At 47.9% G+C, this 12,525-nt stretch overlaps 2 protein-coding genes across 4 annotated transcripts in view; both read left to right on the forward strand.

The window, feature by feature from the left end:
- Nucleotides 1–317: 317 nt before the first annotated feature.
- Nucleotides 318–2,752, forward strand: NEUROD1 (neuronal differentiation 1). Of its 2 annotated transcripts, XM_053982279.1 has the most exons (2): nt 318–477; nt 1,580–2,752. In XM_053982279.1, the coding sequence occupies exon 2, from the start codon at nt 1,589–1,591 to the stop codon at nt 2,672–2,674; it is 1,086 nt and encodes a 361-aa protein (XP_053838254.1). In that variant the 5' UTR covers nt 318–477; nt 1,580–1,588; the 3' UTR covers nt 2,675–2,752. The 2 variants fall into 2 exon arrangements, with proteins under 2 accessions (XP_053838254.1, XP_053838253.1); XM_053982278.1 differs by lacking the exon at nt 318–477 and having other exon boundaries at nt 1,574–2,752.
- Nucleotides 2,753–11,976: 9,224 nt separating this feature from the next.
- The window catches only part of CERKL (ceramide kinase like), a 51,975-nt gene continuing 51,426 nt past the window's right edge, over nt 11,977–12,525 (forward strand). For both annotated transcript variants that reach the window (XR_008437882.1, XM_053982475.1), the window contains exon 1: nt 11,977–12,199. Coding sequence is in view for 1 of the 2 variants with exons in the window: in XM_053982475.1 (XP_053838450.1) it covers nt 11,977–12,199 (223 nt within the window). In the remaining variant the exon portion in view is untranslated. The remainder of the gene's footprint in view (nt 12,200–12,525) is intronic.

Genomic DNA, 12,525 nt, shown 5'->3' on the forward strand with positions numbered 1-12,525 from the left:
ACAATGCGGCTCCGCGGGCCAGCGGCTCGGCGGTGGCGAGCGCGGAGCAGAGCGGAGCGGAGCGGCGCGGTGGCAGGGCCGGCGGCGGGCGCGGTGACAGATGGCGCGGCCCGCGGGTCAGCGCGGGCGTGGCGGCTCCGCGGGCGGGCGCGCGGCCGCATACAAATAAGGGGCGTCACGTGGGGGGGGGGGCGCCGCGCGCCTGACGTGGGCGGCCATATGGCGCGTGCCACCGGGCGGGGCGGGGCGCGGGGCGGGGCGCAGGCGCGCGGGGCGCGGCGGCCGCGCGGTGGCCGGGTCCCGGTGCCGGCCCCCCGCCGCGCATCCTCCGTCCCGCTATATAACGGGGGGAGCCCGGCGCTGGGCAACCTCGGGAAAAAAAAAAACACCACACGCACACAGGCGCGGCGCCCCCGCACGGAGAGCTGTGCCGGGGTTATGAGACCGTCACCGCGCAGGAGAGGCTGAGCAACGGAGGTAACGGGAAACCGTGTTTTACCCCCGCGGGACAAGGGTTCGCGGCGGCTGCCGGGGTGGGAGAGGATCCTGCGACGTCGGGGCGGACGGGATATGCCTCTGCCGGAACGGCTTCAGGTTTTATTGTCACTTGCGGTCGTTCCTGCTGGTGTGTGCGGGCACACCTGTATCCATCCATATCCGCACTCGTACGTGTGTGTATACATATATATATATATAAATGTAAATGTGTATGTGCGTCCATACACACATATAAATGTGTATCTGTGGCATATTGCATACGTTAATGTGCTTCCACCGATGCGCCTCCGAACTTTCGGCTCTCTTTCCTCCGCGGAGCGCGATCGGCACGGTCCCAGCGCAGGCGGTGCCTCGGCGGCCGTGCGGCATTGTTTCTTCCCGGTGCGCCCGACGCTAACGGGGGGCGGTCGCAACCCCACACGGGAAGCGGGGGAACCGATGCCCGTTTGCAACAGAGGGGACGACGGAGACGGGAAGCCGGGGCCAGTCCCGCACCTGTTACCACGGGCAGGGGCCGCGCAGCCCCGCTGCGGCACCCAGTGACAGTCCTGTGGACGAAAGCGGGACCGGGGAGCAGGTGCTCGGCGCCCGCTGGGGCGGCACAAGCCCCACGCAAGGAGGAGGCAAGGGGCAGCCGCGGAGAGCGGCGGGGACAGGCGTCACAGGCGCCATCCGTCCCTGCAGGTGCCCTGTCCGTGCGTGTGTCCCCCTTCCCCTATTCGATAAAAATATCTGAAGATTTTTTTTTAAAGCAAAACAAAACAAAACAACCCACGCTTGGTCCACTTGCGTCGTGCCGCCCGAGTTGGCTCCCGCACGCATAATCTGCTTATATTCCCCGCTAATATCGGCGAGTTACATAATGGTATTTGAACATATGTCAACTTAATTACAAGGCAGAAATGCGGAGACAATTAAAAGTTTGCCCTGGCACGGTGGGGAATCCAGGGCTTCCCTTGGGAGGGGACGGCGGGACCGGGGAGCGAGGCGCGGGTAACTTCTCCCCGCGGGTGGTCGCACGGGGCCACGGCCGCTGCTCCGGGTGCTGACACGTCTCTTTCCTGTCTCCTCCGCCATGCAGAGGCTCACCATGACCAAGTCGTACAGCGAGAGCGGGCTGATGGGCGAGCCCCAGCCGCAGGGCCCCCCGAGCTGGACGGACGAGTGCCTCAGCTCCCAAGACGAGGAGCACGAGCTGGACAAGAAGGAGGAGGACCTGGAGGGTCTGCACGCCGAGGCCGAGGAGGACTCCCTGCGGAACGGAGAGGAGGAGGACGAGGAAGACGACTTGGACGAAGAGGAGGAGGAAGAGGAGGAGGAGGAAGACGACGACCAGAAGCCCAAGAGGCGGGGCCCCAAGAAGAAGAAGATGACCAAGGCGCGCATGGAGCGGTTCAAGCTGCGGCGCATGAAGGCCAACGCCCGGGAGCGCAACCGCATGCACGGGCTGAACGCGGCCCTGGACAACCTGCGCAAGGTGGTGCCCTGCTACTCCAAGACGCAGAAGCTCTCCAAGATCGAGACCCTGCGCCTGGCCAAGAACTACATCTGGGCCCTCTCCGAGATCCTCCGCTCGGGCAAGAGCCCGGACCTGGTGTCCTTCGTGCAGACCCTCTGCAAGGGCCTGTCGCAGCCCACCACCAACTTGGTGGCCGGCTGTCTGCAGCTCAACCCGCGGACTTTCCTCCCCGAGCAGAGCCAGGAGGTGCCGCCGCACGTGGCGGCGGCGGCGGCGGGCGCGCCCTTCCCGGCGCATCCCTACCCCTACCAGTCGCCGGGCTTGCCCAGCCCGCCCTACGGCACCATGGACAGCTCCCACCTCTTCCACCTCAAGCCGCCGCACGCCTACGGCGCCGCGCTGGAGCCCTTCTTCGAGAGCGGGCTGGCGGAGGGCGCCAGCCCCGCCTTCGACGGGCCGCTCAGCCCGCCCCTCAGCGTGAACGGCAACTTCTCCTTCAAGCACGAGCCGGCCGCCGACTTCGACAAGAGCTACGCCTTCTCCATGCACTACCCCGCCGCCGCCGCCGCGCTGGCCGCCGCGCCCGCCCACGCCGCCATCTTCCCGCCCGCCGCCTCCCGCTGCGAGATCCCGGTGGACGGGCTGGCGCCCTACGAGGGCCACCCGCACCACGAGCGCGTCCTCAGCGCCCAGCTCAACGCCATCTTCCACGACTGAGCCTCCCCGCGCCGCAGGGAGGGCCGGGGGAGCCGCGCCCCGCCGCCCGCCACCGCCTTGTTTACAGCGGGCGGCCCGGCGGGTCCCGCCGCCGCCTCGGGGCCGCCGCGGCCCCGCTCACCCGCTGTCTTTGCTTCCGCTCCTCGGAGCGACGCTGTAAATTGGGGTAGGGGCATTGGGATCGCGTCAATTACCTGATCGGGATAACAAAATCACAAGCAATAATTAGGATCTATGCAATTTTTAAACTAGCGATGGGCCAATTACAAAATATATATGAAATCTATATTTTTCAACCAACGTTTTACTACTTGTTACCTTTCCCATGCTGAATTATTTTGTTGTGATTTTGTACAGAATTTTTAATGACTTTTTATAACGTGAATTTCCTATTTTAAACCATGCAGCTTCATCAATTTTTATACATATTGGAAAGGTAGAATTATATCTAATTTATACAAAATGATTTAACTAATTTAAACCAGCAGAAAAGTGCTTAGAGAAGTTATGTTGCCTTAGCACTTCTTTCCTTTTCAAATAGATTAAGAAGAAGAAAAAAATGCACAATCCGGGCAATTTCTTTCCCATCCAAATCTCTTTTTCCATTTTTTTTCTTTTTCTTTATTTCTTTTTCCTTTACCCCGTACAATAAGAACCAGATCCCCTAGGTCTTGAGAAGATATAAGAACGATAGACTTATTTTCTATTAAAACATATCATTTCAACACATTACTTGCACAAACTTGTATATAAAGATTATAAGCAAATGCCAACACCCTTTTTAAATCGAAAGCTGCTTGACTATCACATACAATTTGCACTGTTTCTTTTAGTCTTTGAACCCCTTGGCATTCCGTGTTTTTGGTTTATTGGATTTTTTGTTTGTTTTGGTTTTTCTTTTTTTTAAAGATAACTGGAAGATGTTAATGTTTCCAGGCGCTATAAATGCATGATTTTATACATGTTCACACAATCCATGGTTGTCATATGCTCATTTTATAAATCTGAACCGAAATCTAATCAGGTTGTTAAAGTCGGGCTATATACCTATTGTAGTCGATTAGTACGGTAGCTTGAAACAAATTCAAACCATTTAATCCGTAATTAGAACAATAGCTATTGCATGTACAATGCAGTCCAGAATAAGTGCTGTTTGAAATGTAACGCTGGTTCAACTGGAATCAATCTGTACTGTAATTTTGTTTGTAATCCTGTATATTATGGTGTAATGCACACTGGGATTTTAGAAAAAAACATCCATCCTTTGGCAACAACATAGTATTGAACATTTGGTCGAATGTTGCATTTTTCCTTAAATGTGATTTTTTTTTTTTTCTTAGTGTAAGTAATTCCTATGGGATTATTGTTTTATTCGGATAGCTCATGAAAGGTGCAACACTTATTATTTGTAGAATAAAATTGGACTAAAAAAAGGACACGCATTCTTTGCTTACCTTGAGAAAACTCGAAGTGGGGGTGGGGGGGCGGGGGTGTTCGTTTGTTTACAGCGAACCCGGCTATTTGCAATGCTGATTTGTTGAATGAGGGGAACGGGGCAACAGCGCAGTTCGCCTGGGAGCTGCGGCTGCCAGGTCCCGCACTCGCCCCGGCAGCTCAGCCCGGCCCTGCCGCCCGCGGCTCTCCCCTCCCGGCCGCGGGATGTCCGCAGCCGGCCCCGGCCCGCGGCTCTCCCCTCCCGGCCGCGGGATGTCCGCAGCCGGCCCCGGCCCGCGGCTCTCCCCTCCCGGCCGCGGGATGTCCGCAGCCGGCCCCGGCCGGGACCCGCACACCGCGAGCGGGCGCCTCGGTCCCGGCGTGGCGGCAGCAGGTGCGCCTTCCCCCCGGCAAGGCAGACCTGAACCCGCGCTATCGATTCATCGTCCCCTCCTCTTCCCAGACGGGAAATGTATTCCTTTAATCTTCACTGATTATTCTGAGGCTTAAGATACCCGGAGATACAACCTGCGGGAGAGCAATTCCCCTAATGACCAGGAACAATTATCAACAGGTCTTTGCCTCCGACCATCAGAAACAGATTTAAGACGTTACCTGAAATACTGTATATGAAGCCTGTCACAAAGCGGAGGTATTTCATAAATATTTCAGCTAAACCCAGCAGAAAGTAAACAAGCTTTCCTATGGATGAGGGCATTTTCTTTCCCCCAGGAGAAATCAAGCTTCTGGCGTCTATTTTAAAGGTGTTTGTACCTCTGGAAATCCAACGTGTAAGCATGGCAAACCTGTCTTAGCAGTTCAGCAGCCCCCGCTGCCAGGCTTCCCCGTTAAAAACATGCTAAAATTTAATTATGATGCCGACTGATGCATTTTGCAGCATCTCTCTGCATTTTGCCAGAGCCTGCAGCTCCACACTAGAAAACTGTTGCTGAATCTGAAATGAAAGAACACAAAAGGCAACTTTTCAAGCACCCATTAACCTTTCACAATCAGTGGCGATACAGGTAAGAGTACCTCAGATAACCCGAGGGGGATAAATGATGATTTTTCAGATAAAATTGAAAAAAACTGACCCAGGCTTGCTTGCCTTTTGGTTATGTGCCTTCTTCCTAAATACAAGGATTCTTCTAGTCAGTCAAGGGGCAACTCACATGCCACCATCTTTTATTCAAAGGCAGGCACAGATGTTCCTTCTGCAGGGGAGGTTTTAATTTATGAAAATGATATTGTTTATGCATGAATGCACTCTGCATAACACACAGTACTTCCATCTGATGAGAGAAATACCACAGAACCAGTGCCAATGTCAGGAACATATTCTGCAAATTTAGTCGCTTAAATGTTTAATGAATATTTGGAAGGCATTTCCAAAGCACAAGAAACCTTTTCGATTACCTTTTCTTTTTCCACTGTTGATAACAAAATTCAACTCCTCCAGCCAACACAACCTACTTAAAAGATCTACCTAGGCTACCTCAGTATTTGCTACTGTGATACTTCAGAGAAAGTAATATTTTAATGTTATGAGCAATCTAATAAGGAAAATTAATTAGGCATTTTCATAACTAGAGGCTCTATTTTACAATTCACTTGCGAGTTTTCTTATTTCAATTAGTTTTGGGTGGTTTTTTCCCCACTACCACCCTTATAAAATACTGGAGACCTTCCCCCCTCCCCCATTTTGCTGATGCTTCTAATGTCTCCATGGTATTTCTTTCATACTATTAACATCAAGCCAAATGTTGAAATTTCTGCTCCTGACTCCCACAGGAAGATCTATCAAGGTCTCTTTTAATGGAAAGAATTACTCACACTGTTCCTGTCCTATGAACATATCGCTAATTAACTACGGCTATAGTGGGATTATCCAACTTCCGCATGCAGAGAAAACTCTGGGGTTGATTTGTACCCACACACACACCGGGTCAGCCAGCACAGGCCTAAAACTCTATTTCTAGGGCTGGTTGTGACCAATGGCCTTTCCCTTCTTCTTTATGACATACTTCTGACAGCAGAAATTGCTCTGCCACCAGTGCATGCTTGAGGTTAAATGGGCAGGTACGGTATACAAGAAACAGTCACGACTTGCAGCTGTTCCCTTCTTGGTGTTCTGGAACAACAGAAGAGGATCCGTGGAGGTTGCGGACCCATTGTTGGCTGTGACAGACACAGCTGAGGAGTCTGAAATGGTGGAATTCCAGGATACGTCCACAAGATGCCTGGGAGACTGAACCCTCTGGTTTTACCTAGCCCAAATGAAAAATGTGCCTGAACAACATCAGACCTTGGTCCAGTGCACTCAGAAGGACACTCCAGGTGAAGGGAAGCAGGTTGAGAAAAACCAAGATTCCTGAATTCACCAGAAGAAAACAGAGAGCCACTTTCTCCAAAAGATACTGTTACAGAATTTTAATAAACTCACATGGAAAAGCAACACGCAATTCCAGAGGTAATAAGGATTAATAGAAATCTTAACTAAGTGCTGAGAGCAAATAAAACAATTCTTTTCTATCTTCTGTTACAGTAAAGAAATCTTGCAATTATTTCAATATTGTAACTGATTAAAACTAGATCCACCATGACCTTATCAATTGCTTTTGGCATATTAAAAACATGAGTCTCTTTTTTTAAAAAATACAATACTTCTGGTCAGAGAACCATCCTTTCAAATAGTTTTAAAAACTACAGAGTTACATTTAATTCTCTTTTATATATATAAAAGATATCTTAAGATTAAAAAAATCAAACAAAACCCACTCATTTCTCACTCATTTCTATTGAGGAAGAACAGAAATGAAACTTGGAGTTCTGCCTGGTGCTGTATCAGGGAAAATATGCAGAAATTGGTCTTTGTTTTTATTGACCAAGATGGGTTCTATGGTAATTATTTCAGAAATTATAAATCATCTACACTCTTTCCTTAGCTGAAAATCCCATATTATAAAAAATTCTTGAAAAACATAGTACATAAATATGTACTGAAACAGTGAGCTGAAGATCTACAAATACACTAATATCTACATAAGTGTTTTTTAAATAATTCATATATGTGTTTAACAAACTGTGAGAAGCTATGCAATACAAAATTAAAACTGACAATACTCTCAAAGCATTCTCTTAAGTATTTAGGTTGCCTACAGGGTATGTAAAACATAGAATATCAGCCCTAGTTTTCAGTTCCCTAGTTTCTAGTAGTTTGTAGCATAGACTTAACTGCATTTTGCATGAAATACAAGCAACTAATATTCACATGTGTACCAACACTGTGACAGAGCAATAGAAAATAAGATTCAGAGGGAAAAAATTACCTTAAAAAGATAGAATACCAACCTTAATGCAAAGAAAAGACGATATACTCTGATCAATACATTCTCATTTCATATTTTTCCTAACACCACATTTTTCTCTATTGTTCTGATTAAGAATAATTTCAGTTCATTGTATCAGGGAATATCCAGGAATGGCTGCAACTTCAGACTGCATTTCTGCAGCTTCTTATACCTGCATAATAATTTCACTTGTCTTTGTTCTCTTTGCAAAGGTTTGTCCATTTCCTTACCTACTTTTCTTTCTCTGTTCTTTAAGGCTTTCCTTCTTTTGAAAATTTGAAGATGTTTAGCAATAGTAATGCTCTCTTCTACAGACCATTTATACCATTTTCCTTCAGAATAATTTATGGCTTTGCTTATCATGCAAAAAATTTGGTGTTCTGCTTAATGTCACTTCTTCATGGTAAATCAATTCAGAGCTGAATTAATATTAAGAGGTACAAAAGATTATTTTCTAAAGTAGAAATGTACGAAAGGAGCATACTTAGGAGAGCTAATATCTGTGAATGAACAGCTGAAGTATAACTGACTATACACTAAACTCTCATTGTATAAACACATACTGTAGCCAGAAAAACATACAAGCCAAGGGTATGCTGCCAACTTCAAAATTCAGGTTTCTCCAGAAGGAAATATCCATTAGCTACAGAAAACAAGTCAGCTACCAGAAATGTTCAGTCAAAAGCTCTGAAATGAGGATAAGATATTGTCCCCAGACAATATCTTATCAGTTCTTGTCTAAATTCCTGTTCCTTAACTTAAACATCACATTTCTTATGAATCCAAAACTGGCCTACTTACCTCATTGCATTTTTACAGACACTTTTTTTGAGGTGGGAGGACATATTTTCCAATAGCAAGTTTTACCTGCTTGCTGTCCTTCAGTTAACACTAGCTGTACTTCCCTCACTCACTATTTCTGTCACAGGTTGTCCTACCTCTTTCTTCACTTCACAAGGTTCTTCTGGAAAAGAGTTCTGAGGCTCTCACTACTTAGCATCTAGAGAGCAAGGGATGATTTCCAGAAAGAGACACTGTTAGTTAAGGAGAGCTTAGCTCCTCTCCTCTCCTACAACCTCTTGGTCCGGAGGATGCTTCCTTCTCCTAGGCCATCTGGTTGTGCTCAAGGCCAGCACCCTGACCTGGGACAAAACCTCCCCTGGGTCCAGACTGCTGAGAACAAACTCTAAGAAACCACAAGGGAGATGTCCCCTCCCTCATGCAAGATCTGTGACTTAGAAGAGGCTCTTAAGGGTGGTGTCTGCCTTCATCTTATTGCAGAGCCATGTCTGTGCCATATCCAGGTCCTGACCCACAAACTTGATATTCTTGTCTGACTTTGGACCTGCCTTGATAACACAAGCTTCCCTGGTGGTTGCTGGGCTAGTACGTGGCTACTGTCACCTGACCTCACCTGATGACTCTGCTTTTCAGCTTAATGCTGGACCTACCTTGACACAAGGGGTTTGTCTGGCTATCTGGGCTCTTGTTGAATTTAGCTACACACCGTTCTGTTTGCCTTGGTCAGGTATATGGGATCCTACCTGACTTGTAATCACTCTAAACCCCATTTCCTTTATGAAGCAGCCTGCTCCTACTGTTCCTCAGAATTTTTCCTCTTGTGCTTCTGGCTGCAAGGCCCATGAGGTTACTACTGAGCCTTAAAAACCTTGAATATCCACACCTATAACCCCCTCACCGACCTTACACATGAGCTTGGAGCTCTATTCAAGTTCAGTCTGGGACTACAACTTTTTCAATTACAGATGCTGTGTGATGCTGGTCTGCAGCTCAGCCACAGTCCTGATCTGGCTTTGGACCCTGCTGATCCAGACCTGCCTCATCATTATAAACTTGGCTGATGATTTGGGTCTTTGATGGATTCTAACACCCTCCCCAGACTTCCTTGCTTAGGTACCATTGCATGTAGGCTCAGTGCTCCATGCTCTTGAATACCTACTATACAATTCCTACTGATTGTCTTGCATCTTCTTTCTCTGATACAAGAAAATCACAGAGGATACTACATTAGATCATCAATACACACAACCATTTCTTACAAGAAAGTTAAAGGGAGTTTTATGTGTGAGAGTTCCAGACATAGCCTAGAAAAACTGATAAAATTTTATTGCTGGACTATTCCATGCATTTCTAAATTCTGTGTGCAAATCTGAAATTTGTGATAACTAAAAATAAAAGTCTGTTAGAATAGACTTGTTTGGAACCTTTCCCCCAGGAAAAAAGTGTCTGTCTAAGATTTACAAAGAATTGTGGACATTGAGGATTTGTGAACATCAGCAAAACACAATGAACAGAATTTTATTGTTTTTGTTACTATGTAGAGTTCTCTTACTATTTTATGTTCTTATCTAATATATTTAGTACCTTAACTGTTACTGTTTTAATAGACTTTTCAAGTAATGACTATAAGAAGGTGTTAGAAGTTTTAATTACATCAGTTGAAGGATATTACAAGTCTCTTAGGAACTGCAGTAGTTTCCCACTGGTGGTGCTGAAAACACTATTATTTTAGGGTTCTAAGCCAGTTATCAGTTTATCCTTTCCTCTACCTTAAGAGAAATTATCTGGTCATAATATATAACATACACTAAGTGGTATAGGCTAATAAATTGTCCCAGAAACAAATACAAATGACTGCAGGGAATTATACAGGGCATACGGCCTCAAAAGAGATTTGACTACAGCTTCATATTATGCTTTATCTTCCAGTTAATGATTTAACTTTCCTCTTGAATGACATCAGGGCAAACACATAAAGATCACTAGCATCAAATAACAGTAACAGATGAACTGGTTCATCTACTGCTGTATCAGAATGATAAATGTTAAGGCAAGCTTGTTTGGCTCACAGTTTTTCCTGCCTCATCACTCATTTCTTTTGCACAAAACTTCTACACTCCACACATAATTTCAATTATTTATACCTTATTCTATCTAATTACTTTGCAGTTGAGATATTTATATCCCAACAAAGAAGACCTAAGGGACAAAACAAAAACTGACATAATTACTAAAAGCTTTAAGCAAACATAAACCTTATGTGGTCATGTGATTGAGAAATCCAAATTGGTGATACCTGCATTTCAGCAAAAGCTGTATTAATGGCTTGATGCAAATTGAAAATTGATTGCATATTTAACAAATATTCAGAATATACTTTAAACATGGCAAAGTAATAGATGGAAATAAGTATCAAAAAGTTGTACCATGATAACTTTTAAAATGTGTCTTAAACCTGTCTTCTCAGCTACATAATAAGTAGCTTGGTACTGGTTTTTTATGGAATTATGAAAGAAGGCAACATGCCTTGAGAACATGCATCATCTCGTGAGCTCTTGGCTGGTTTGATTGCAACCAACATTTCTCTTCTACAAGGCTAAACATCACAGGATACTCCAACATGTGGCTTAAACTGTATCTTGTATCCATCAGAAAAGGGCAATGTTTTCAATGTATTGTTTTATTTCTCAGAAGGACAATTACATTTGTATTGTTACAAACATTAAAAATAGAATTACTGAACTTCTTGTTCGAGAACATCCTTTTACGGCCTAGCAAGCCACTATGACATTATAAAACTTCATAAATGTACAAATTTAGCCCTTACAGGCTCAGGGAGTTGGCTCTGCACTCTAACGTGATTGTCATCAGTGAATCTTACAGCAGCTGTGAGTAAAGCTGTTGTACTTCCAAGCAGTAAAGTCTATAATTTACAGAGCAAGAGTAAAGTGGTCTTCCTCCCCTGCATTCAAGCTTTGAGGATGAGGGATGACTATGCAACCCCTCTGGGTATTCTTTCTTCATCGGCCCACTTGATAGCGGATCTGTTCTAGTATGAGTCAGTATCAGACTTCGAGTCACTGTTTTAGTCGGTCATTACGAATGAAGGGTATAGCTGGGTGATGCCTCCACACGGGTTTATGGCAATAAATAATCTGTTTTGCAGCAGGAATGCCAACATGGTATTTACATTAAGGCTCTGTCAGAGTCACAACTTGTGAAAGACTCAGCCTTTTTAGTATGGAAGGGCTATTAGAACTTCACGTCGTAGTTTTCTGAAGCTAAGTAATAGCAATATTGTTAATGATAACAGAAAAGTGGAAGACATGGGACTCTGACAAAGAAAATGAATTTCTGTAGTGGGAGCGTTCCTTCCTTGGAGAAGTAACTGAGGAGAGCACAGCGCTGAGATGCCCGAGTACCTTCGGGCCGCTGCTCCCCGTGGGCAGCGCACCAGACGCGGGTCCGGCCGGTGCCGCCCTGCGCTCTGCCAGGTCCCGGCAGCCGAGCCCCCTGTCCCGCCGCTGCCGGCGAGGCACGGGAGCTGCACCGGTGCCGGCCGAGGACGCGCCCTCGACTCCGGCCCGGGCCGGGCGCCCTCCCGCCGGCCCCCGGGCGGTCCGGCCCCGCCTGCGGGGCGGGGCGGGCGCTGCTCGGCCCGGCGGGCCGCGGGCGGTGCGGCGGGGCCGGAGCGGAGCGGGGGGTGCCGCCGCCGCCATGCCGGACGCCGCCGCCCCGCTCCCCCGCCCGCAGGGCCGCGCCCGGGCCGCGCCCCAGGAGCGGCGGCGGAGGGTGGCCCCGCTGGCCGTGGCCCGGCCGGCCCGGGACGGGGACGAGCCACTGCTCAGGGGCATCTTCGAGATCGGCAAGAGGAGCTGCGACGTGGTTCTGAGTGCCCGGCGGCTCCGCTGGAGCCCCATCCTGCCCGAGAGCCCCACAGGTGGGACGGGGCAGGGCGGCGTGGCCCGGGGCGAGCTGGGCTCCCCGCGGCGAGCGGGGAGAGGCGGCCGGGGCTCTCCGGGCAGCGCGGGGCAGAGTCACCCTAAACCGGGATTGCGCTAAAGTGCTTAAAGGCAGTGCTGTCGGGCGCCTCTTTTCCCTTCGAAGTTACTTTGCTGACTGAAAAAAAAAGAAATTGTTCATAACGCTTTGAGTGTCTTGTACCTGAAGCAGCTCTCTGTGGCAAGAGTCTTGTCTTCTTGGTGGGTCATACGAAAGGGACAGAAGATAGAGAGCATGTTTTTATGGCCTCTTAGCCCCAGGCAG

The sequence above is a fragment of the Vidua macroura genome, chromosome 7, assembly GCF_024509145.1.
Source record: "Vidua macroura isolate BioBank_ID:100142 chromosome 7, ASM2450914v1, whole genome shotgun sequence".
NCBI lineage: Eukaryota > Metazoa > Chordata > Aves > Passeriformes > Viduidae > Vidua > Vidua macroura.